Below are 26,178 nucleotides of genomic sequence, written 5' to 3'. Positions count from 1 at the left end.
CTCTATCTACCATACCTCCAAACCTGTTTTGTAGCTCCAGCTTATGCAAACTATAGAAAGGAAGTAAGAGTGCTGAAATGACAAAGGACCTAACTAAAAGTCACTGAGGCAAACAGCAGAACACACCAAAATTAGCGGCATTTCCAAAGCACTCTGTAGCAGACAACACAAATATGCAAATTATGAATGACTCTTTAAATCTTGCAGCTTCAATAAATGAACACTGAAAATATCGGTCTATGTATAGTCAATGGTTTGCCTGTAGCAGAAAAATGTGTCTCTATCAACTACACACGATAGCCTACTGTATATAAATTTGCAAAGGAAACTTAGATTTTAATCAATTTTTAAAAGGCAGTGCCTTGTGATTCAATTTACATTTAAATATTGCTATTCTTAAACATTTTTTCCAATTTTTAAAGCAACATAAATTATTTCGATTTACTTATTTTGACTCGACACGAGCAATTCCTTTGAGGAAAACTTCAGCTAAATATTAGTGGTTCTCCTGAATCTCAATTTCATTACATAAGTCTTAAATATCAACATGGGTTAGTGCAAAATGTTAATCATCTATTAAACAGCACAAATATAACCATACAATCATAATTTATACCAAGTTTCTGATTGTGTTAACAACAGAAAAATTATTTAATTGTTATTATCCAGATAAGTGTCACAAGCTTCAAATAAAATTAATTAAATAAAACCCACCAAAGATATAGTTGGTTTCTTTGAATGACATCCATTTACAGTTGCATTACCTTTATATTGATCCTGTAGCTTGGCTTCAATGTTGGCATACAACATCTCTAGCTTTTTTTGCTGATTTTCATTATGTATTTGAGCCTCTCGTTCTTCTGCCCGTTCATTCCTGAAGATGTACATTCCATTGGCACACTTTTCTAGCCACTGAAGAAAAAATACACGACTTTTTAGAAATACAAATTATATCATGTGTTAGGTCTGCTTTGTTCATGAATGAGTGAGACAAACACCAGACTGAGTCGAAATCAGGGTTCTTTGTTCTTTATTACCGGATTGTAACACTTGCGACTAACAATGTTAGTCGGAGAATGCATTCTGCCGTTATCAGCAAAATGGTGATTTTTTATACCCTTGGATACATGCTTAGAACATCATCATATCATTACTTGTCCAATGACTAAAACTGTTGCTATCCTTTCCCTGCTAGCTTCCTGCCTCTCAATCCATCAATGTCTCTCTTATCTTGTAAGTACAAGGATGCATTCACATCTTGTTACAGCCCTGTACAGGGTAACTCCTTACACATTCCCATCTCATGATGTTTTACCTTACACATGCAATAAATATGTCCATCAGATTGTACTGCAAAAAAACTTTATATTTAAATAGACACACCAGAGACTGCAAATGCAGGAATCTCCAATTTCAGGTAATCTTGACCTCTCTCTCTCTTTCTGATTCACCTCTGGTTCTCCCATTTTTGTTCCCTTTCTTATAACACCCCTCCTCCAATCATTCACTTCTGCACTCTCCCTGGTTCCAGCCTCCTACTACCCACACATTTCACCCACTGGATCATCTCCCCATTCTGGTTATCTACTTTCACATCTCCTTTAATAGTTCATATTATTACATTCCTTACTTATCAGATTCCAGCAGCTGTCTCCAGCACAATCCCTTCATCCACCTGGCTTCATGTGCCTCTTTTACCTTTGTCTGTTTTAGCCTATCACGCTTTGTCTCCTAACTCTGTGCAATCTGGAGCGATGGAAGATGAGAGGCGACTTAAAAGAGATAAGATTATATGGTGGACCTCTAGCACCTTTTCCCCCAGGGCAGCTATGGCCAATACCAGAGGACATTTATTTAAAGTAAGTGAAGGAAAGTTTAGGGAGAATCTTAGAGGTAGTTTTTTTAAAAAAAGCTATGTAGAATGGTGGATAGCTAATACAATAGGGACATTAATGGTACAATAAAAACTGGCACATGGATGCAAGAAAAATGGAGGGTAATGGTCTGTGAAGAAGGAAGGAGTGAGATTGCTATGGAGTAAGTTTATATGGTCAACACAATATTGTAGATTGAAGGAGCCAAATTGATAATATCATCCTTATTATTGCAACTATCTTCCTTTAAAATCATGTGGAAAGAGTGTCGTCGTTTATGATTCAAAGAAAAGTTCGTACTGAAGTTACACTTGAGTTGTTTTTTACAGTTTATTAAACCTTATCAATTACTACAACTTTCTTATACGGTACTAAAAACTAGGATAAAACAATTAAACAATGCTTAAAACGACAATTAAAACAGTGGTTATAACAGTCAATAAAAGTATTCGGACCACCTCCATTCTTTTCATCTTCACAGAACAAAGGAAAATACAAAATTGATTGTTTATCTTAAACACGCAGAAAGCTAACCACAACCTTGAAGCTGGCTGTTACAAGGGGACATTCAAAGCATGTCGACAATATTTGCTGGCTTCTTGCAAGTCATTTTAACCCTGATGAAAGGCTCAGTCCCAAAATGTTGGTTATCTTTGCTTGTGTGACTGCTGAGTTTCTCCAGCATTTGTGTTTTTATCATGATACTGAGTATATTGTCAGATACAATGCCCAATGTACACTGTTCTATGGATGCTGCTCAACTAATTCAGTTCCATGAGCAGTTTATTCTTTGTTCTGCATTCAAATAGCCCAAATAACAATATACTAGACCCTTGTGGAATCATTAATCCAAATTGGACAGAAACATTGCATGGTTGGAGACACAAGGATAAATAGTGCCAATTTTCTGACCCATAAAAATTTTTCACCTTGACTCCTTGCTGTAAGCTCAGGATCAATGGGATCAAAGCATAAAATTACAACAGCAAAATGTTAAGAGAAAATGTATAACATCAAGGACAATCATTGTATTTCATTTACCATATAAAAATAATGTTGGAGAGTGTATGATCATGCACTTTGGTCACAAAATTAAACAGGCAGATTATTTTCTAAATGGGGATAAAATTGAAAATACCCAGATGCAAAGGGACCTGGGAGTTCTCGGGCAGGACAGCCTAAAGATATACTTGCATGTTGAGTTGGTGGTGAAGGAGGCAATCACAATGCTGGCATTAATTTCAAAAGGAATGTGATATTGAGGCTTTATATGACACTGGTTAGACATTACTTGGAGTAGTTTGGGTTCTTTGTTTAAGAAAATATGTACTGACTTTGGAGAGGGCTCTGAGGAGGTTCACTAGAATGATTCTGGGATTGAAAGGGTTATCATACGAGGAGCGTTTGACAGCTTTGGCCTATACTCATTGAAATTTAGGAGAATGGGGGCCGCGGGGGAATCTCTGAAACATTTTGAATGTTCAAAGGCAGTAAGAAAGGTTATTTCCCATGGCGAGAGAGACTAGGTCAAGAGGACACAACTTCACAATTGAAGGCTTCCACTTAGAACAGAGAGGTGGAAGAATTTCTTTAGCCAGAGGGTGGTAAATCTGTAGAATGTGTTACCACAAGTGGTTCTGGAGGCCTAGTCTTTGGGTTCATTTAAGGCAGAGATTGATAGGTTCTTGATTAGTAAAGATATTTAAATAGTTTTAGGGAGAAGCCAGGAGAATGGGTTAAAAGATAAAATACATCTGTTATGTACGAGACCAGCAGCAATAGAAATTCAACAAGACAATGGTATCTTCAAACAATTTTTATTAATAACTATTAATAACTTAATGCTTCTTACTTAACTCTAAACTTAACTCAACCCCACTATGCGCCCCTATGTGTGTGTAAACCCAAATCATTACAGTTTCAGCTTAATTCCAAAGAGATGATTTTAAAATTCAGTCTCAGAAAGCTTTTGTGTTTAAACTCAGACTTTGCTGCTGTTTAAAAGCAATTATGGAGTAAGTGTGAGGCATTAAATTTCTCAAAACTCAAAAATTTCTTGTAGAGTTGTTTTCAAAGAATTGTTTCTTCATATGAATGTTTTTCCTCTCTTGCATGGAAATTTCAGAACTTATTTTTCTTCCATGATGATTTCACAAACCCCAGGCAAGGGTTTCATGAAAGAGCCAAGTAGAAATGGTCATGATGAATTTATCCTCTTTTCAAAGAGACAGCTAAGTGGCTAAATTCTTCAAAACCACGTTTTCAGTGTTCCTCCTTTTCATAAGGAGAACACAAGCAACCTTTCTCCTCCAAAGGATTGTTACTGTATTTCAATCCTGAGACTTACAAAATGGTCAATCAATGTCTTCTGGTTTCAAAATGTCTGTTTCAGAAATACGTTATCTGAAAATATCTTTAATCATGTGACATGACATCATTGCTGTCTTTGAAGTTCCACCTCTTCCAAAAGTATGAGTATGACTCCGATTTGTCCACTGAGACCAGCCAGCAGAATGGCAATGTGTGTACACAGATGCTTCTGAGCAAATACCAGTTGTTTTGAGTTTTCAATGTAAAACTGTCATATGACTGTTTACAACTTTGAGTCACTATCTCAAAGACTCTTAAAGAGTCACTATCTCTTTAAGCCACACATGTCAAACTCAGGTCCGCGGGCCAAATTTGGCCCGTGATAGAATTATATTTGGCCCGCAACATCATATCAAATATGTATTAGAGCTGGCCTGCTGGCCGCCACGCCAGTATAGCGCATGCACAGCTAATACTACAAATCCCAGAATGCTTTGCAAATGAGTTGGCGCCGGCCCGTCAGCCCGCTAATCACCCCCACCTCCTCTCTTTACTTTCATTAGCATCTGCGACCTGTCGCCGAACTCACATGTAATAAACCCCTTACGAAAAATGGCCAAACGAAAGACAGAAAACAGGACCTTTCAAGACAGGTGGGAGGCAGACTGTATGTTCATCATTTTAAAACACAAACCTGTTTGTCTTGTGTGTGGAGCCAGCGTGTCTGTAGTTAAAGAATATAACATACGACAACACTATGAAACGAAACACCAGGACAGGTATAAGGATCTGAACGAGAAGCAAAATCTCCAGAAGGTGGAGGAGATGAAAAGAAATCTGTTTTACAGCAAACTATGTTCACCAAAGCAGAATTCCAAAGTGAGGCTGCTATAAAGGCTAGTTTTATTCTGGCCGCAGAGATCGCCAAATCAGCCAGGCCCTTTACGGAGGGAGAGTTTGTTAAAAAGTGCCTGCTCAAAGTTTGCGATGTCATTTGCCCAGATAAAAAGCAAGCGTTTTTAAATGTGAGCCTGAGCAGAAACACCGTGGCTGTGCGTGCTTGTGAGCTTGCTACTAATCTACAAGAACAACTGAAGAAGGGGAAAGATTTTATGGCATACTCACTTGCTGTAGACGAGACCAGCGACACATCAGATACTGCCCAGATATCAATATTCATCCGTGGAGTGGACACGAAACTTTCCGTTACAGAGGAACTTTTACGATTAAAATCCATGTATGGCACAACCACAGGAAAAGAAATCTTCGAGGAGGTGTCCAAATGTCTCAATGAAATGATGCTGCCTTGGGATAAACTTGTGGGACTAACGACAGATGGTGCGCCCGCGATGTGCAGTCAGAAAAGTGGACTGGTGGGCAGGATTCGGGAGAAGATGCGGGAGAATCATGCAGGTGAGCTTACAGTTTACCACTGCATAATCCACGAGGAAGCCTTGTGTGGCAAAGCCTTGAAAATGGAGCATATTATGAACACTGTAACTCGAGTAGTTAACTTCATAAGAGCCAAAGGTTTAAATCACCGCCAGTTCAAGTCCTTTCTGGAGGAGTTAGGGTCAGAATACAGAGACGTGGCCTATCACACAGAGGTGCGATGGCTTAGCCGAGGAAAAGTACTGAAGAGATGCTTTGAGCTGCGTGAAGAAATATGTCTGTTTATGGAGAGCAAAGGCAAAGACACAACAGAGCTCAGGGATAAAAAGTTTCAATGTGAGCTGGCATTCCTGTGTGACATCGTGAGCCATCTCGATGCGCTAAACCTGCAGCTTCAGGGATGAGGGCACGTCATTACAGACATGTACAGTGCAGTGAGGGCTTTTAGAACCAAGTTGTGCTTGTGGGAGACTCAGATGCTGCAGGGAAACATGGCTCATTTTCTGTGCTGCCAAATTATGAAAGAACAGATCTCACCTGCCGTGTTGCCCAGTGTAGAGTTTGCTGAAAAACTAAGCGTACTTTGTGTGGAGTTTTCCTGACAATTTGCTGACTTTGAAGCCCAGAAATGCAGATTTGAACTACTCAGCAATCCGTTTGCATTTGACGTGACAAGCGCTCCAACCAACCTCCAAATGGAGCTGATTGAGCTCCAGTGTAATGACACGCTCAAGTCAAAGTGTGACTCTGTCGGTGCTGCGCAGTTCCCACAGTTCCTTCCCGACACACTGCCCCAACTCTGTGCACAAGCTGCTCAAATGCTGTCAATGTTCGGCAGCACGTATCTCTGCGAACAACTCTTCTCTTTGATGAAGATAAACAAAACACCACACAGGAGTCGTCTTACTGACGAGCACCTTCATTCAGTCCTGAGGATTTCCTCATCTCAGAGTCTGACCCCAGAGTTTGATGAACTTGCATCTAAGAAGAGATGCCAAGAACCTGGTTTAGACCCAGGTGCATCAGAGTAAATCACAGTGTAGCAAGCTAAGCTTGGATTAATATTTTCTTTGGTTCACTTTGGACTGTTCATAGTTGAAAGATTGGATTTTCATTGAAGCAAGTTGTTATTTTTTTGACTTGTTGGCTTGTGAAAAAAAACAACATTTAAAAGGAGCTTAAAGGCTATAGAGAAATATGATTTATTGAATATTTTTTTTCTCATTTGTTAATGCTTCTTCTGGAAAGAGTTTAACCAAAACTATTATTAAACATTTATTTTAATAAGAAAAAGTTTAACATTACATATGTTGAAAGAAGAGAAAACATGCAGATGTTGTTGAAAATTTTCAATAAATATTTAGTTTGGCCCACGACTTAGTCCAAGTTTTTAATTTTGGCCCTCTGTGAATTTGAGTTTGACACCCCTGCTTTAAGCAAACAGGCTTCAAGTAGAACAATGAAAAAGCAGACATTCTCCGAGATCTGCCAGCTGCCATTTCAAAAGGATTCTGTTAAGTGTGTAATTGTGTGTATCCAACACACAAAATAATTTTACTAAGAAATTTAAATTTTAACTAAAGATTAATAATCCAATTCTGTCACTAGATCAGCCGTGATCTTAACTGTTAGGATGTTGTATCCAATGTGAATACAGAGAAAAAATAATTTTTTTTCAACTGTTTAATATGAAGATTAGCTCATTAATGAATTAAACAATGTTCCAGTAGAACAATTTGAAAGGATGAATAATTAAAAACCATGCAAGGAGATGTATTACAGATATGATAGAATTTGAAACCAGAAGACACAATATATATACAAGACTCTAAACAAGAAAAATCTTGTATCTCCACACCTTGTATCACCAATAGCCTTCAAGCATCACATAAAACTCAATTAAAGAATATTTAATTTAAACAATGGTGTTCCATGACCTTTACTGTTTTAATAATTCCTCAATTAAAAAAAATGTGAACAATTTTTATTGCATTTTTCCATACCTGTATAGGGTAAGTTCTTATAATGATTACATCAATACATCCAACCGTTCCACCTTCACAAAATAGGGATGATAGTGGTAATAAAAATGGTCGAGGGTCACAATGAAATCCTAGCTTAGTGTACCATCGAGCAGGTCTTGTACTATTAGCAGAAATCTAAAGTTGGATAACAGATCATGTTGAAATACTGTTGATATGTTGCAATTTTACTGTTGCAAACAAATCCTGGATTTTTCTATTCCTAATTTTTTCTTTTCCTTTTACTTCTTATAAGTGCCAGAGTTTTACAGCTTGAAAACAGAGCTTCAACCCAATTTGTCACACCAAGTTGTCTATTCAAGCTTAATCTATTTCCCTGTACTTGGCCCAAATCTCATCAAAACCATTCCTATTCAAGTAGCTGTCTAATTGTCATTTAAAACTCAGTAATTACACACACCACTATCACCTTGTCTTGCCACTTGTTCCTGAGGGGAGTGAATAGGGCAGAGGATACAGTGTAGCGATATTTTGAGGAAGGATAGGCAGTCAGTAGGGAAAAAAATTGCAAGCACATAATTAAGGTTTTAACTTGAGGTACTTTGGAAACAAAATTGAAAAGTGTCACGAATAGAGCACTGAAGGTAGCTGGAAGTTGGCAGGTGACCATCGTGGAGTCATGGCTCAAAGATCACAGCCTGAAACGAAATATCCATGCACACACAGTGTATCAGAAGGACAGAAAGGTAGGCAGAGGGGTTGGTTCTACTGGTTAAGATTGGAATTAAATATTTGGAGAGGAGAAATTGATTCAGATATAGTATCCCTATGGGCAGAATTAAGAAACTGTAAGAGCAAAAAGACCAGGACAGAAATAGTGTACAGGCCTCCAAACAGTAGCCAGGATGTGGTGTGCAAATTACAGAGGAAATAGAGAAGACATGCAAAAAGGGCAATGTTGCAATAGTCATGGGGGAATTTCAATACATAGATTGATTAGTAAAAATAGTTTGCTGCTGAATCCTAAGAGAAGGAATTTATCGAATGACTTCAAGATGGCTTCTTGGAACAGCTTGTTGATGATTCGACCACAAAAATGGCAATTCTGGATTGGGTATTGTGTAATGAACCAGACTAAACAAGGGAACTGAAGGAGTAGGTGAAGTAGGTAAGGCCAAGTTTGGAGTATTGTGTGCAGCTCTGGTCTCCAAATTATAGGAAGGATATAAATAAGGTTGAGAGGGTACAAAGAAGGTTTACGAAAATGTTGCCTGGATTGCATAATCTTTAATACGGAGAAATATTGAGTAGACTGGGACTTGGAGCGAAGAAGGTTGAGAGGGGATTTGATAGAGGTATTTAAAATTATGAATGGAATAGATAGAGTAGATGTGAATAGGCTCTTTCCTCTTAGGGTAGGGGAGATTGGAACAAGGGGTCATAAGTTAAGGGTTAGGGGGCAAAACTTTAGGAGTAATATAAGAGGATGCTTCTTCACTCAGAGTGGTGGCTGAGTGGAATGATTTTCCGGAAGAGGTAGTTGCAGCAGGGTCAATTCTCTCATTTAAGAGGAGGTTAGTTGAATACATGGATGTGAGGGGTTTGGAGGATTATGGGTAAGGGAGTGCGTAGGTGGAACTAGTGGAGTTTCACGTAAATTGGTGCAGACTAGAAGGGCCAATATGGCCTGTTTCTGTACTGAAAATTGTTTTATGGTAAGGGAATCCTGAGGAAGCAGTGATCATAATATAATATGATACAATTCGCCCTGCAATTTGAGAAGGAGAAACTAAAATCAGATGTATCAGCATACTAGAGGAATAAATGTGACTAGAGGTATGAGAGAAGAACTGGCCAAACTTAATTGGAAAGGCACACTAGCAAGGAAGACACCAGAGCAGCAATGGCTGAAGTTTCTGTGAGAAATAAGGTGGGTGCAGGACGGGTATATTCCAAAATAAATATTTGAATGGAAAAATGGCAACTGTGCCTGACGAAAGAAGTCAAAGTAAAAGCATAAGAAAGGGCTTACAAGCAAGCAAAAATTAGTGGGAAGATAAAGGAGAGGGAAACTTTTAAGATCTTACAAAATGTAAATAAGAAGGTCACGAGAAAGGAAAAGGTGAACCTTGAAATGAAGCTGGCAAATAATAAAGGATTCTAAAAGCTTTTTTTTTAAAAAAGAGTATATTAAGAGTAAAAAGAATGAGAATAAATATAGAGCAAATAGAAAGCGATGCTGGAGAAATTGTCATGGGGCACAGAAATGGTAGAGGAACTGAATGAGTGTTTTGCATCGATCTTCACTATGGAAGATATTAGCAGTACACCGGACACTCAAGGGTGTCAGAGAGGCAAGAGCAGTCACAAACACCAGAGAGGTGCTTGGGTAGGTGAATGGTCTAAGGGTAGACAAGTCTCCCAGACAAGGTGCTGAAAGAAATAGCTATAGAGATTGTGGAGGAATTTCCCATGATCTTCCAAGAATCAATATATTCTGGAATTGTTCCAGAGTACTGTAAAATTGCAAAAGTCATTCCACTATTTATAAAGGGAGGGAGGTAGCAGAAAGGAAATGATCAACTTGTTAGCCTAATGTTGGTGGTTGGAAAGTTGTTGGATCACTTGTCAAGATGAAGTTTCAAAGTAGCTAAAGGTGCCTAACAAGATAGGCCAAAGTCAGCATGGTTTCCTGAAGGGAAAATCTTGGCTAACAAACTTACTATAATTTTTTGAGGAAACCACAAGCAGGCTAGACAAAGGACAAATAGTGAGTAGATGTTATATATTTATTTTTTCAAAAACCTTTTGACAAGGTGCTGCACACGAGGCTGCTTAACAAGATGAGAGCCCATGGAAATGCAGGAAAGATACTAAGCATGGGTTATCATTGACTGAACAGCAGGAAACAGAATGGGAATAAAGGGATCCTATTATGGTTGGCTACCGGTCACCAGTGGTGCTCTGTAGGGGTCGATGTTAGGGCCACTTTTTACTTTGTACATTAATGATTTGGATTGCAGAATAAATGGCTTTGTGGCTAAGTTTGCAGATAGTGCAAAGATAGGTGGAGGGGGAGTGACAGGGAAAACAGAGAGGCTGCAGAGAGGCTTGGATAAAGTAGGAGAATGGGCAAAGAATTGTCAAATTAAATACAATATTGGAAAATGTATGGGCATGTACTTTGGTAAAATGAATAGAAGGGGGAGATTATATTTGCTTGGGAGAAAATTCAAAATTTGGAGATGCAAAGGGAAGGTTAACCTCCAGGTTTAGTCAGTGATAAAGAAGGCAAATGCAACATTGACATTCATAACTAGAGGAATAGGATACAAGAGCAGGGATGTGATGCTGCGGTTTTATAAAGGCAATGGTGAGGCCTCACTTGGAATAGATTTGAGCTCCTTATTTAAGAAATGAGGTGCTGGCATTGAAGAGGGTACAGAGAAGTTTCACAAGAATGATTCCTGGAATAAAGGGACTAGCATATGAGGAAAATTTGACTGTACTCCTTGAAGTTCTGAAGGATCAGGGGAACCACATGGAAGTATTTGGATTGTTGAAAGGCCTGAACAGATTAGATGTTTCTTATGATAGAGTCTAGGGCAAGAAGGCTCAACTTCAGGATTGAAGGGCACCCATTTAAAACAAAGATGTGGAGGCCAAGTTGTTGTAGCAGCTATGTGAATAGTCATGGTATCAAAGGTTATGGGGAGAAGCCAGAGGAGTGGAGCCGAGTGGAAGAATGGATCAGCTCACGATGGAATGGAGTAGTGCACTCTATGCTCCTATATATTATATACCCACCATTCTGTCTGTGGGGTCCCTCTTAAATCTTCCCCTTCACCTTAAATTGATGCTCTCTAATTTTAGACTCCCCTATCCCAGGGAAAGAAAAAAAAAGATTTGCCTAATCTATAACCCCCATGATTTTATAAACCTTCATAAATGTCCCTCTAGGCACCTAAGCTTCAGGGAGTAAAGACCCATCTTCTCCTTATAATTCAAACCCAAAAGTACTCAATGCCCTAATCAATGAAGACAAGTACGCCAAACTTTAGCTGTCCGCTTTCATGTAGCCCTAAGATTCTCTGTTCTTTAACACTCTGCAGGGCTTGTGATTTACTACGTAAATGTACACTGTGTGTAATGATTTATTCAACCTCATCTTAACCCCTTGAACTATGCATCCTTGTTTTCAGGGACTACCATAAAGCGCATGTACTCCATGTCTCCATTTTCCAGGACAGGTTTTATAGCCAACCGCTAGGTGGTTCGTACTAATGTTAAATTTCAGTTTTACTGGTGTTCATACTGTAGTCCAGTGTATAGATTTTGAAAGGTTAAGAATGGCCAAAATCCAAAGGATTACCAGTTAATATGGCTACATTATTTATCTCTTTACCCAGTGTATTTACAATACTTAGATAGGATTATCAAGCAAAAGGAACATCACGTCCAGGAGCTTTATTTTGTAGAACATGGAAATTCACAAATAAATAAAACAGGAGAAAAGAATAAGTATTCCACTAAACTCAAGAAGAAAAGCTATTGATAAAGTGTCAGAACAAAGCAAAACAATATTTAAAATCTTTAATTATTGTAAAAATTATATAACCATCAACTGTGTATTAATTCATTTATTCTTACCTTTAACATTAGTGACTCTGGAGCTTCTAGGGGTGAACAAGGATCTTGTGACCCTATTAATTCTGCCCCATGCACAATAATTTTTTGACCAACTACAAGTCTTCTTTTTCTTAACAATGTGGTGAGTGGAGAATCCAGAAGGGCCTTAATTCCATACCATCCATCAGTGACCTCAATAACTCCAAATAACACATCCTTCTTTGTTTTTTTGGCATTTGCTTCATTTGGAGTTTTGGACTCTTTAACTGCATCATTGAGATTTTGGTTATTTTGAGATGATCTTGAACCCAGTGTTATAATTTTAGAAATGCACAGCACAAGTGATTTTGCTGCTATATCATCCCGCTCCATAATTTTTGTTAAAGCAGATCGACGACCCTGATCAATCTCCACATCATATCTACAATGACAAGTTTGTTTTAATTAGAACATATTTTCACAATTATCACATTTTCTATTGGCATTTACTCAATCTTTTCTTTGAAGCAAATACATATTCAAAATGCTTCTCCTCAAATTAATAGACAACTATATCAACTTCAAGAATGTTATCTTAAAGGAGAATAAATAATGAAAAATCTGAAAGAGAGATTAAGGAAAACACTTTCCTGCAAAAGATTACAAGAATTATAACCAAAACTGTTACTCAAGCAAAATTCAATGCAACCAGTTTGCTTGCATCTATTTTATTTTGTCAGAAGAAATGTGAATGGGAACAAGTTGGAAATATTTAGGCTAGTTGCAGACTGTAAAAAGTAGAACTGTACAAGAGCTGGATAACATGAAATAAAATGGGGAAGATTTGTGAACAAGTGATAAAACACATACTATCCATGGCTATAGTTCACATTAAAGTTTAAATTTATTGTCAGGGTACATGCACAACATCATATTCAACCCTGAGATTCCTTTTTCTGCGTGCCAGGCAGAATTTCAACTTATAGATATGTGTAAACTGTACGCAAGAGAAAGGAATCGTATACAAGACAGAAATGCAAATAAAGAAAGAAGTGTAAACAAACTGACTACAATACAGAAAAAAAATATATAGCATAAATAATGTGCAAAATAAGAGTCATTTTTAAATGAGTCTTTTGAGTTTTTTCTTTCAGAATCTGATGGTGGAGGGATACTAACTTTTACTGAACTTAGCATGAGCCCTCTAGCATCTGTACCTCCTTCCTGATGACAGCAGCAAGAATAGAGCATGTCCTGGGTAGTGTGGATCCTTGATAATTGCTGCTTCTCTCTGATGACAATGCCCCAAACATATGTTCTCATTAGTAGGGAGAGTTTTGCCTGTGATGTACTGGGCTGCATCCACAACCTTTTGCAGGGTTTTGCGCTCAGAAGTATTGGTGACCCCATACCAGGCCGTGATGCATCTGATCAGCACATTTTCCACTACACATCAACAGAAGTTTGCCAAAGTCTCCGATGACATACCAACCCTCCAGAAACTCCTGAGGAAGTAGAGGCACTGATCTCCTTTCTTCACAACTTCATTATGATTGGTGCAGGGTAGGTCCTCCGAGATAGAGAACCCCAAGAATTTAAAGTTGCTCACCCTCTCCACATGTGATTCCTCAATAATTACTGGATTGCACAACTCTGGTTTTAGACTTCCTAAAGTCTACTATCAGAACCTTGGTCTTGGTGGAATTGAGTAAGATGATGTTGTTGGTATGCCATTCAGCCAAGTTTTCAATCTCCTTTATGTATGTTGACTCATCACCCCCTCTTATACAGCCCACTGCTGTGGCATTGTCAGCAAACTTGTATGTGGTGTTGGTGTTGTACCAAGTCACAGCTGTAGGTGTAAAGGAGTAGAGGGGTGGGCTAAGTACAGGCAGACCCCAGGTTGAAGATGTCCAATTTATGAACAACTCGTAGATATGAACTGGCAAGACGGCTGGAAGTAGAATGGTGTCAATTTCCTCTTCAAGCATGGTTGAGTCTCATTTAAATTAAATTATTTTTCTAAAACAGTAGGCAATCTGATTTCAATCTCATTTTTCAGAAGTGGCACCCCCCTTTCCCATTCGCTCTGACGCAGTCTCCCCCCGTCTGCTCCGACACGGTCTCCATCCCCGCCCCTGCTCCGACATGGCCGCCACCCCCTCCGACAAGGAGTGAATGAGAGGGAGGGAGGGGCACCCATGAGGACTGGGAGCAAGTGAGAGGGAGGGAGGGGGAACACAAAAACTGTCATAGTGTCAGCAAAAGCCATTCCTGCTGTCATTTTACCTACAATGCATGAAACAGGTCAGGCCAAACAAAGAAGGAAGCAATAGTTAACATTTCAAGACCTTATGTACGGTAGTTACTTTTATTATTACGTACAGTACTGTATTATTGTTTAAGATGTTTCAGTGTATTTGGAAGTGACGAACATAAAATATATATTAAATAAGCTATATATTAAGATAAACATTTGTCTTACTGATGCTAAGTAAGGACCATATTTTCTGTTCCGACAAATATAAATTTGAGTTAAAGACAGAGCTAGGTAATGGAACTTATATTTAACACAGGGACTGCCGGTAAACATCCCTGTGTGTTCCATAGCTGCTAGAGATTGTAATGGAAATGTTCTTGCCAATCCTCACTGACTTGGGTCTGGAGGTGAGGAAAACCAGGATCCAATTGTAGAGCATTGAGGCCCAAGTTTTGAAGTTTGCTGAGGAGATGAAAGTGTTGAATCTTAAATGTGTTCCTCTAGGTAAAGAATCACTATCCTCTGGGTAAAAAAATTCCTTATCCTTATCTCAATATATTTCAATGAAATGCCCTCTCATTCTTCCAAATTTCAGTGAGTGTAGCCCAGAACCATTGAATAGTTCTCATAAGATAGCCCTTTCATTCCAAGAATAACTCTAGTGAGCCTCCTGGAGACGTGTCAATGCCACACATCCTTCCTTAGATAGGGAACCCAATTCCTTATCTTAGATTAGCCCTTAAATCTGATCAGCACAGTTAGCGCAACACTATTACAGTGCCAGTGACCTGGGTTCAAATCCAGCACTCTCTGTAAGGTGTTTGAACGTACTCTAAGGCCAAAAGGGCCTGTTACCGTGCTGTATGTTTAAATTTCAAATTTAAAGCTACTTACAATACTCTTAGTATGACATATGCTTTATAAAACCTCAACATTATATCTCTGCTTTTATGTTCTATCCCTCTCAAAATGAAGGCTGATTGCATTTGCCTTCCTTCCCACCCACTCTATCTGCAAGTTAACCTTGCATGAGGATTTCCAAGTCCCTCTGCACCTCTGCTTTCTGAACTCATTGCCTATTTAAAAAATAGTGTACACCTTTATACCTTCCACCAAAGTGCATGAACATACACTCACTACGCTGTATTCCACCTGCCATTTCTTGCCAAACTCTAACCTAAGAAAAGTAGACTCAGTGCTTCCTCAGCACTATCTGTCCCTCTTTCGATCTTTGTACTGTCCGCAAACTTGGTCACAGGCCTATCAGTTCTGACATTTAAATCACTGACAAAAAAATGTGAAAAGAAGCAGTCCAAGCACTGAGCTCTGTGGAATATCACTGGTTACCTGCAGCCAACCAGAAAGGGCTCTTTTATCCCCACTCTCTGCCTCTTGTCAGTCATCTAATCTTCTATCCTTGCTAATATCTTTCCTATAATACCATGGATGCTTATCTTTCTGAGCAATCTCACGTGTGGCACCTTGTCAAAGGACTGAAAATCCAAGTAAACTACATCCTCTGACTCTCCTTTGTATGTCCTTCCTGTTATCGCCTCAAAGAATTCCAATAGATTTGTCAAGAAAGATTTACCCTTCAGGGAACCATGCCAACTTCTGCTTATTGTACTGTGTGCCTCCAAGTGCTCTGGCAATCTCATACATGATATACATGATTTTGGTCTGTTACAGAAGTTGGAAGGAGACAGACTATGGAGAAATTTTAAGAGCTAACTTGAAAGAATGGCCTGTTTCTGCTCCGTAAATGGTTATATGGTTATATAATATGCCACAGTGGCCACCTACTTTATCAAGGGACCTGTAAAATGTTGAATACTAAATCTGTAGCATTTAGGTCAAGAGATTCAGTTATACGGAAAGACCAGATGCAAGCCCAGAAAAGCCATCATCGTCAGAGACAACTCCAGATCAAGCTAGAGCCTCAGACATACTCTGACAGCTGTGGCAGGGCTTGCATGCCAAACACATCCAAGAAAGTAAAACAAGGACATCCTACAAGGCAAAAGAAGACAGTATCATTATCTACAAGTTCCTGTGAGTCCATATTTCAGAAGACCTCTCCTTAGCCAACACAGTGAGCAATTGTGAAGTCCAAGGAGATTTGACACAAAGTTGTATACTCCATCAAAATTCTACAGTTGTACACTGGCAAGTCTCATCATATTCTAGTTTGAGAATTTGATTGCCCAAGAACTCAGAAGGCAACAAGCATTGCCAGGTCAATCACAGGCTCTGACCTGTCCGCATTGATTACATCTATGTAAGATGCTGCTTCAAGAAGGCAGCCAACATTGCAAAGGACCCCATTCATCCTGGCAACCTCTTCTCACCGAAAACCAGCACATCCAGGCTTCTTTCCAACAAATATGAGGCTCTTGAACTTCCCTTTGTTACACTAATCAGGGACTGTTTAGGTGCCACAAAATGATTGCACGAGTCGCTTTTATTTTGCACTAGGATAACTAAATATTTCATCATCTTTTTTAATTCAATTAAGTTTACTAATTTTGCTGCATATGCATACTGTAAATTATATACATTAATAAACTCATTATCATCATCATTAGTAATAAAACTGAGTTAGGTGGCTTACAATGAAGTTTAGTTGCGATGGGTAAATAAATAGGACATGGCATGTCCTGGCATAGAGGTAGCTGAGTTTCAAACTTAAGCTAAGCTTCAGAAGAACAAAATTAACCAATTAAATATCTTTAGTACTAAAATTTTGAGTTAAATGAAACAATCACCTGTATTTAAGTTGCAGAAGTATTCTTTCTGGTGTTAGACACCTGCCACCAAATTGTTTGGGGAAGGCAATCTCCATGGCAGCAAGCTTCCATATTAACCATTTATAATGGTTAAAGGCCCACACTTCACTGATTAGGTTGGAATCTACACCAGGAGTATCTAAAAGAGCTCTGGGGGAAACAAAAACAATATTATTGATATACTGCAGCACATTAAATGAGAGTTTTCTATACAATAACATGCTGATCTCATCCAAGAATTTGTAAAGAGATAGCAAGAAACTGATTTTTCTTAGTGGATGTCTGGAAATACGTGCTTAATCTCAGAATAAGTGATCAACCCTTTAGGAATTAAATCATAAGAAATATCTTTTATAGGAAATGTGGCAAATATTTGGACTTTACTGAATCAGAGGATATATTTCTTGGGTGGGGGGGTGGAATGTGGGATGTAGGTTCAGCCATGATCCATTTGAAGGGAGATGCATGAATAATTCTGAACCATTGTGAAGGGAGACTCAATGGCCTAGATCATACTGAATCCACACTCACACCTGCCTATGTGCTAATGTGACAGAATTGTTATTAATCTTATAAAATCATATATATATTAGTAAAGTTATTTTGTGGGTTGGACACAGGCAAACAGAGAGAAGCCATTTTGGAGTCGCAAAGTCTGGTAAGCAACCCCAATAAAACTATGTGTTTGTTCAGTGAAATATCTAGGACAATGGGGTTGCTCAAGGAGGACATCTAATTTAAAAAAAGACTCTGCTTGTTTACCTATGTTGTTAGAATGAAAACTCAGATGACATCTATTTAAATAAAAACAGGCTTTTGCTTGTGGTCAGCCAACAGATTAGAGGCATTGGCTCATAAAACTTATGGAATAGACGAAACTTCAAAGAGAGGAATGATGAAATTACTCATTTAAGGTATAAGTTTGGTTTTTATCTATATTTATTAATTGGGTCAAAACTTTATATAAAAATTCCTCTGTTAAAGTTGTAATTAATGGTCAAATTGCTTCTGATTTTCAATTATCTAGATCAAGAAAACAAGGATCTCCTTCATCACCACCTTTGTTTGTTTTAGCAATAGAACCTTTAGCAGAGTGAATAAGATTCTAATAAAGGTATAAAGGTTAATCAGGAGGAATATAAAATTTATTTGCAGATGATGTTTTGGTTTATATGAAAGACTCTATAAGTTCTTTCTGTCAATTATATATAAGATTGGGAAAATATGGTGAAATATTGGGTTTTAAGATTAATTGGCACAAAAGTGAAATTATGCCCCTGGTTAAGGGTAATTATACTCAATGTAGAAAATTTGCTCAATTTAAGTGACCAGAGGATGGAATTAAGTATTTGTGGATTAAGGTTGATAATGATTTAAATAATTTGTATAAATTGAATTATTTACCTTTAGTCAATAAAATTAAAGAAGATTTGAATAGACAGAATAATTTACCAATAACTTTAGTAGGTAGAGTTAATTATATAAAGATGAATATTTTTCCATGGGTTCAATATCTTTTCCAGTCAATTCCTTTTTTTGAGTCCCCAAAAAATTTTTAAGGATTTAAATTCGAGTATTAGTAAGTTTTTAATGGAAAGCAAAGATGGCTAGAGTTTCTCTGGAAAAACTGACTTGAAAGTATGAATTGGGAGGTTTGCAATTTCCCCAATTTAAGAAATGTGATGTTTGATATAGATAAAGCTCCAACTTGGGTTAAAACAAAATTGAGTGAAACAGGAGAAATATAGTATGCAGGATTTTATTTATAAATGGAATCAAAATTGTTAGTAGGAAGTAGACATACACCTGTACTGAAACATTTGATTTAATTATGGAGTAAAATAGATTATGAAATAGGTGGAAAAGGTCTAATTTCTTGAAAAATGCCTTTGTATCAAAATAGACTTCTTCCATTTTCTATGGATAATCAATTTTTGAGGATTTGGAGTAGAATGGGCATTAAGAAAATAGAAGATTGTTTTGAAGCTGGCAGATTTATTATGTTTGAACAAATGAAGAATAAACTTAATGTCTCAAATAATACCTTTTTTTGTTATTATCAAGTTAAGGCTTTCTTGGTTGATAAATTAGGTACTAGTTTAATTTTATCTTGTCAGAATGAATTAGAATTATTGATTTGTAAGGGCAGTCTGAGTAACTTTATTTCGGTGATGTATAAACAACTTCAAAAAGAAGCTCCTAAATTAGGAATGCATAATTCTAGACTAAGATGGAAAATTGATTTAAATAGACAAATAGATGAAAATGATTGGATGCAATTGTGTAAAGAAAATATGATGAAATTTATTAATGTTAGATATAGATTGGATCAATATAATTTTTTGTATAAATTACATTTAACTCCTCAAAAATTAAAACAAAATTGAACCTAACATTATCAGATTTATGTTTTAGATGTGGACAGGAAATCAGCTAGGGTAAAACCTTTTTTGTTAGAAGTAGCAAATATTTTGGAGAAAATAATAGGAGTTAAATTCCCACAGGATCTGATGTTATTTTTGTTGGGTAATAATAGTGATCAGACCTAAATTGAGGTTAACTCTGTATCAAATTGTAATTTTACAAGTTGCTTTAGCTGTTTCTAGGAAGTGCATGACCATTAGTTGGAAATCAGATTCAGATTTAGGGATGAAGAAATGGCACGCTGAACTTTGTATTGTATTCCAATTGGGAAGATCACATGATTTACATAATAAATATTATTTTTTAAGGAAAATATGGAGCCCATATTCACAAGATGTTAGTTTGAAAATGTAATGGGCTCTCTGAAAGCCCATCCTGTTGGTAACCCACAGCTTCATTACTACCATTGAGATTGGACTATTATCTGTTTTATTTGTTTTGTCATTTGTCAGACTCTTATTTTTTCTTTTGGTATATTCTGAAAGGGAGGGTGGGTGGAGGGTGGAAGATGGTGAGGGGAGGGGGTGTTTTACACACATGTATAGTTTTTATAGTTTTATTGAATACATCCATGTGGTTTAAAAATTATTAAATATTTAAAAGAAAGAAAGCAATGATGTTGTCACATGATTAAAGACATATTCAGAGAACATATTACTGAAACTAGAGACATTTGAAACCAGAAGTTGCTTGGCAATCCTGTAAGTAAGACAAGATTGAAGATACAGTAACCAGAAAGGTACAGTTACATGTTACTCCTGGTCAAAGGAGAACACAGAATCAGTGGCATTTGAAAGAGAATTACCACTTTCAGCTGTCTCTTTAAGAGAGAGAGGGCAGTCCTGCTGTGTGCAGGACTGTGTGCAGTACATGGGCACTTCATGTAATCCTTGCCTGGGTTTGTGAAATCATCACACAGAGATCACAAGTACTGAAACCTCCATGCAAGAGGGGGAAATTATTCATATGAAGAAAGAATTCTCTGAAAACTATTATGCAAGAATCTTTAGTTTTGAGAAGCTGAGCAACAATTTAAAGAATCTGAGTTTCAAAACAAAACTGAATGAACTTTAAAATCATCTCTTCAGAATTATGTCTGAACTGTAATGGTTTTGGTTTTGCCATACACACATATAGATATTTCCATATAGTGGTGTTAAGTTAGAGTTAAGTAAGAAGTGTTATGTTATTAATAGTTATTAATGAAAATGATTGTTTGTTAATTGTTGAATTTCTAGAGCTGCTCGTCTAGTATGTCACACCTATTTCCACGGACACCTCAAGGTTCAGCCTCAGAAGACCTGATGGGCTTTTGACTGTCAAAGGTTCATTTAAATAATTAAAATGAACGTGACAATTTGAAACATATTTTTAAAAATGTACAAATATTCAAAAATAATACATTTAATAAAACTATCTTAAACTACTATAAATTTTTTTAAAAATAAATGGAAGTTAAATTAGTAAAAATAAACTCTGTTCAATTGTACTATTTTAAATAAAGGTGAGCAATCCAAATGAAATAAATGTGTTGCACTTTACAGTGCAGCTCAGGGGACAAGGTGAAAGCATATTTTTAATGTGGAAGTACAGAAGTCAGGAATGTGCTATTTCATGAGGATTTTACCAGTGATTCTTTGTAGAACCACTAATTAGAGGCAGTATGATTAGATACAACACATATGTAAAGCAGAAAGTCAACCTACAATTAGAGAGAAGGCTGCCAGTGTGGCATATATGCAATTCCAAAGATCCATTAGTTCAAATGTACTTTATGCAAAGAAGATCAGCATGTAAACCAAGTTGTTATTTCAATTGTAGTTGAGAAACAAAAGAGTATTATAGAAATATTTTACTATTCTATAAAAAATTGGATGCAACTATTCTACATTCATTCACCTTTTGCACTAAGAATAGATAATGTAGATTGCCAACCAATTGGAATGTGTGCTCATATATTTCAATTATAGCAGAATTTAACAAAATGCCTGTGCATGAGGGAAAAAAAAGTGAAAACAGGAAGCACAACATCAAAGCAAATCAGGTAGATGAGTTTTCACATGATACTATTCCAACAATACTGTTCTTCATTTATCTTGAGGCACAATGCATTCAAATTAAATTTTAATCTCTTGTACTGAAATTAAAGGATAAATAGAATATATTTGCAGACCTGTAAAATTCATATTTTCCTGCCATCCCATTGTCATCTGGAATAAGACAACTCCCATCTGCAAGGTGCAGGCCAATGCTATTTTTCAAGAGCTCCTCAGAGAAAAATTCTTGACTGTTGATTTGGAACGATTCTGCATTTTCTGATCGTACACAGAGAGTACTTCTACTCACTCCATAACTGTATAACTGATACATTAAAATTATATAACAATATATAGCCATTTAGAAGGAGTTCAAAAGCCCTCAACAGCATTGCAGCTCGGTGTCAGACTTAGGATACAATGCAAAACATCCTCACCTGAATACAAAAACCATTACCACAATCCATTACAAAAACGTAAAAAGAATGGTGGTTTAGTCTTGCCAAACTTTAGGTTTTATAATTGTGCAGTCACTATACGAAACCTTACATTCTGGTTATACTATATTAACTGTGAAAACTGTCCAATATGGGTCTCTTTGGAATCTAATTCTGTTACAAAATTTTCTCTCATCTCTATTCTTGAATCCTAACTTCGTATATCTTTAAATAAATTAACTAATAATCCAGTGGTTAAACATACAGTCATTTTTTTGGTTATCTACGCATTACAGATTTTTTACAATCTCAATTACATACATTTCCTAATAACACTGTTAAGAATTAAGTTGGTATAATTTTTAATTTACAACCTTTCTATAATGGGTCAATATCTTGCATTTATGATATGTTGTTGCGAATAAGAGAGGCTCTCAGATAAAATTAAAAAAGCCAAAGTGACCTCACAGGTTGAAAAAAAATGTACTCGACATGAAATTAGAACAACGATTGTCCTAATTTCAGATAACACCCTTCCCTCTCTCTTTCCACTTCTCCTTTACCTTCCCTATTGACCTTTTTCTCCAACTCTCACTCTCAAACTCAGTCCAACTGTCTCTCAGCCACAAGTGGTTGGAAGAATCCCTATTCCTGGCATCATCAAGGAAAGTAGTCTACCTGGCTCAATGACATTCCCTCCCCTTTCATCACTCCCTCTTCTCTCCTTCCTTCCCTACCCTCCATCCTTGGCACAATGGAGCTCTGAACACCAAACCTTTGCCCGGCCTACTCCCGCATGCACACTCCGGACTCCCCGGTGTGCTTGGGCGGTAGGCTTAGGGGAAGATTCAGAGTTGGGACTCGGGAGCTCTGGTGACCGGGGAGGCATGAGGAGCCCGCCGACTCGCCAGTGAATGTTCCATTGGCTCGGGAAGCCTCTCTGGTGATCGGAGGCAGCAGTTGGTCGGTCTTGGTGATTGGCGGTGGCTAGCATTTTTTGGTGAGAATTAAATATTAGTTTAATGCTTAAAAGCCTTCCCTTGTTTGTTGTTACTTAAACATTGATACAAATGAATTGCTGTTGCTGCTGGGCTACTTTCTTCCAAAAAGATTGTATTATATATATATATATAAAAATTAAAAAAAAAATATATATATACACGCATGACCAAACCACATGAAAAAAGTTCCAACCGCGTTACATCTAAAACACAAATCTGATTCATGAAAACCATATTTTTTTTAGCTTTTCAGGTGTTAAGTATAATTGATGTAAAAAATTATAATTAATCATTGCATAACGTGCATTTTAGAGTTACTTTCATAATTTTTAATTCGTTCTGAAGGCCGAACTGTTGACCAATGAGGTAATTTATCACTCTGATAAGAATTCTGTCTTTTTTTGGCCAAATAGCTTCTTTCTTGGTCGTGGGTTTAGGTTTATATTTTATAAAATATCATACAATATAATCTGTTTGATTAAAATGTGGGGTCCCTTGGATGAAATGATACGATTTGTCATGTATCTTTTTCACTTTTAACATATCTCCATCCGTAAGTACTCTGTATTTTTGGATGTGAAATTTCAATGTTAATAAAAATATTGACAAAAGATACAATACATGAAGCCAATGCAGAACATGGTGCCTGCTTGCCATGCCCAATACATGTCAGATGTGGAGAGTCAACTTATCCAGAAAATTATACTCATAACAGATTAGTTTAGTCAGTGATCATAGGCAATGAGTTAAATCTAGAATGATCCATCCCTTTACTTGGTCAATTTAGAGTGTTTCTGGAATAAATTAGCCAATTTGTTTCTTTGCAAGGAATCAATGATCAGAAATGCTATTCTTGCATAAATTATACTAAAACTTTGTTAATCTGGACTTTGGTGGCACCAATCTGGCAGATTTTTCAGGTCAATTAGATGTTATTCTTATTAATACCCCTATGTACTTTTAATTCATTTTGCTTTTGATGTTGTATAACAGAATAATACACTTCCCAGTGAACTCTGCAAGCCAGTGGGGGCATGGCAATCAGCATCCAGTGAGCAAGATGTTTAATTGTTAAGAGTTCTGAACAGAGAGTAGTTAATCAGAAGTTCACAGTAATGACTTGATACTGAATGGTCTGTGAAGCAATAATGATTTTGAGAATTTGGCCATACAAGAGCAAGCAAAATGATTCAAAGTGTTGCTAAGTCAAGCAAATAACACTAGCACAGACCTACTTCAATTACGTATAGTGTTCTGCTAACATTTAATACTTTAAGCACAAATTTTTGAATTTGGTGTTCAGGGGCTGTCTGCGAATTATTTCCTTTTACACAAATATTTGTATTTGAATTTAAACCAAAAACAAAATCAAATGATTGCAATGCAATTTGTACCTCTTCTTCTGTAAAATGAGTTGGAGCTTTTCCTTCAACTGCTGTATGTAGAGAGACCTTTGAAGCACAAGATTTAGACCTGTTCAGACTCCCTGGTTGTGGATGAATTGTTTGTCTTTTTTTCTTTATTAATCTCATTTCCTGTAGATTCCTTGCATAACGCCAGTTTTGAATGACCCTTGAACATTCTATTAAAGAACCAATGTAAAAAGTTAAGAGTCAAGTAGTTCAGGGTAAATACAGAAAGGTTATTTCTCTTGGGCAATGAGTGTAGAACTAGGGATCACAATTTCAAAATAAGGGCTTGACTGTTTAGGGCAGAAATGAGAAAACACCATTTCACTCAGAAGAGTGAAATTTTGCAATTTTCGACCCTGATGCCCATGGAGGAATCAAATACATTGAAAACTGCTATTGGCAGACTTTCAGATGTTAGAAGATTCATTGGTGATGAAGCAGAAGATAAGTTATATAATTGAATAGCAAAGGCAGCTTGAGGGGCTAGATATCCTACGTCTATTTCTTACATTTTTCCATTCTTTCAGGAAAATCATTGTCACATTAACTTTGTCAATGTGGATAAACCTCACATTCAAAGTGCTGCCTGGGCCATTATAACTAAGTTTTCCATCAGGTTAAACAAAATAAATTCTTCAATATAACACAAAAATATTAAATCTGCACGGTCTTACTTCCTTCATTTTTAAGTGCCAATAAGTAGTGGACTTGCCAGTTCAAGTTTAAAGGCAATTTTATATTTTTTCCTTCAAGTAATTTATTTTGAGAGAACAAGTTTCATAAATCTGGATACTTAATGAGTAAAAACAGCTTTATTACTGTCTTACTCCCTTCATGATTGGATTAGGCTACAACTATGAAAAAGAAAGACAGAAAAGAAGGACATCTGGACTTGATATCCAGTTAAGACTAAAGACTCTTTCAGGTGGCCAGAATACCCCGATATAAAGCCGCATTTTCTACCCCTATGCGGCTCTCGGGATACCCACCTGAAAAAGCAGGAGGCACACTTTCTATACCTCCTCTGGGAGGGATAATCGCCGGAGCACTGAAGTCCCCCTAGGAACCTGAATGCAGCTGCCTGGAAGTAGCTGCTAAGGGGCGAGCTGATTACATTATCAGCTGGCAACCTAACTCCCTGCTGCCTGACAGCCCCCACCACATGACCTGACAGACCCCTCCCCGCTGCCCAAAAGCCCCCCTCCCTGCTCTGACATCCCCCACCAGCCATCCCTGTCCTGATGTCCCCCTCCGGCAGCCCCTGCCCCGACGTCGCCTACTGGCCGCCCCTGCCCCGACATCCCCTGCTGGCCGCCCCTGCCCCAACGTACCCTGCCCTGATATACCGCCGACCTCCTCTCCCCAGTAAGGCAGGGTCGGTCAGGCAGCAGGGCGGGGGGCTTCAGGCAGCAGGGAAGGCAGCTGTCGGGGGGATGTCGGGGCAGGAACGGCTGGCAGGGAACATCAGGGAGCTGCTGGTGCGGGCTGTCACAGCCCGTCTGGCTGCTCCTGCACCACGGCCGCTCTCTGCTGCTCAAAATGTGGCATAGTAATGGGGATCTTCCTTACCCATAAACCCACACGCAGCTGGAACTGTGTGGGAAACACTTGCATGGGGAATTATATGTAGGAAAGACGGCCATTGCTATGACAGGT

General features: G+C 37.7%; 2 protein-coding genes across 13 annotated transcripts in view; one reads left to right on the top strand and one right to left on the bottom strand.

Moving 5' to 3' along the window:
• brca2 (BRCA2 DNA repair associated) overlaps positions 1-26,178 on the bottom strand; it is a 170,403-nt gene that overhangs the window by 42,086 nt on the left and 102,139 nt on the right. For 9 of the 10 annotated variants that reach the window (XM_069891592.1, XM_069891595.1, XM_069891600.1 and 6 more), the window contains 6 exons: positions 24,505-24,692; positions 21,810-21,997; positions 17,192-17,362; positions 12,209-12,608; positions 7,580-7,735; positions 765-912 (listed from right to left, as the gene is read on the bottom strand). In XM_069891592.1, the coding sequence (XP_069747693.1) occupies positions 765-912; positions 7,580-7,735; positions 12,209-12,608; positions 17,192-17,362; positions 21,810-21,997; positions 24,505-24,692 (1,251 nt within the window). The remainder of the gene's footprint in view (positions 1-764; positions 913-7,579; positions 7,736-12,208; positions 12,609-17,191; positions 17,363-21,809; positions 21,998-24,504; positions 24,693-26,178) is intronic. The other variant, XM_069891597.1, reaches the window with a different exon arrangement.
• The window catches only part of LOC138739474 (NEDD4-binding protein 2-like 1), a 111,542-nt gene that overhangs the window by 80,352 nt on the left and 5,012 nt on the right, over positions 1-26,178 (top strand). The window contains exon 5 of one of the 3 annotated variants that reach the window (XM_069891608.1): positions 20,875-21,000. The exons of 1 other annotated variant lie outside the window; for it this stretch is intronic. In XM_069891608.1, coding sequence (XP_069747709.1) covers positions 20,875-20,941 — 67 coding nt within the window. In that variant the 3' untranslated portion in view covers positions 20,942-21,000. Of the gene's footprint in view, positions 1-18,042; positions 18,119-20,874; positions 21,001-26,178 lie in introns of those variants that run through there. One more of the 3 variants, XM_069891609.1, reaches the window with a different exon arrangement.

Source organism: Narcine bancroftii, chromosome 7 (genome assembly GCF_036971445.1).
Source record: "Narcine bancroftii isolate sNarBan1 chromosome 7, sNarBan1.hap1, whole genome shotgun sequence".
NCBI lineage: Eukaryota > Metazoa > Chordata > Chondrichthyes > Torpediniformes > Narcinidae > Narcine > Narcine bancroftii.
The sequence above is the reverse complement of the archived record's forward strand: the minus strand, read 5'-3'. Positions and strand labels throughout refer to the sequence as shown.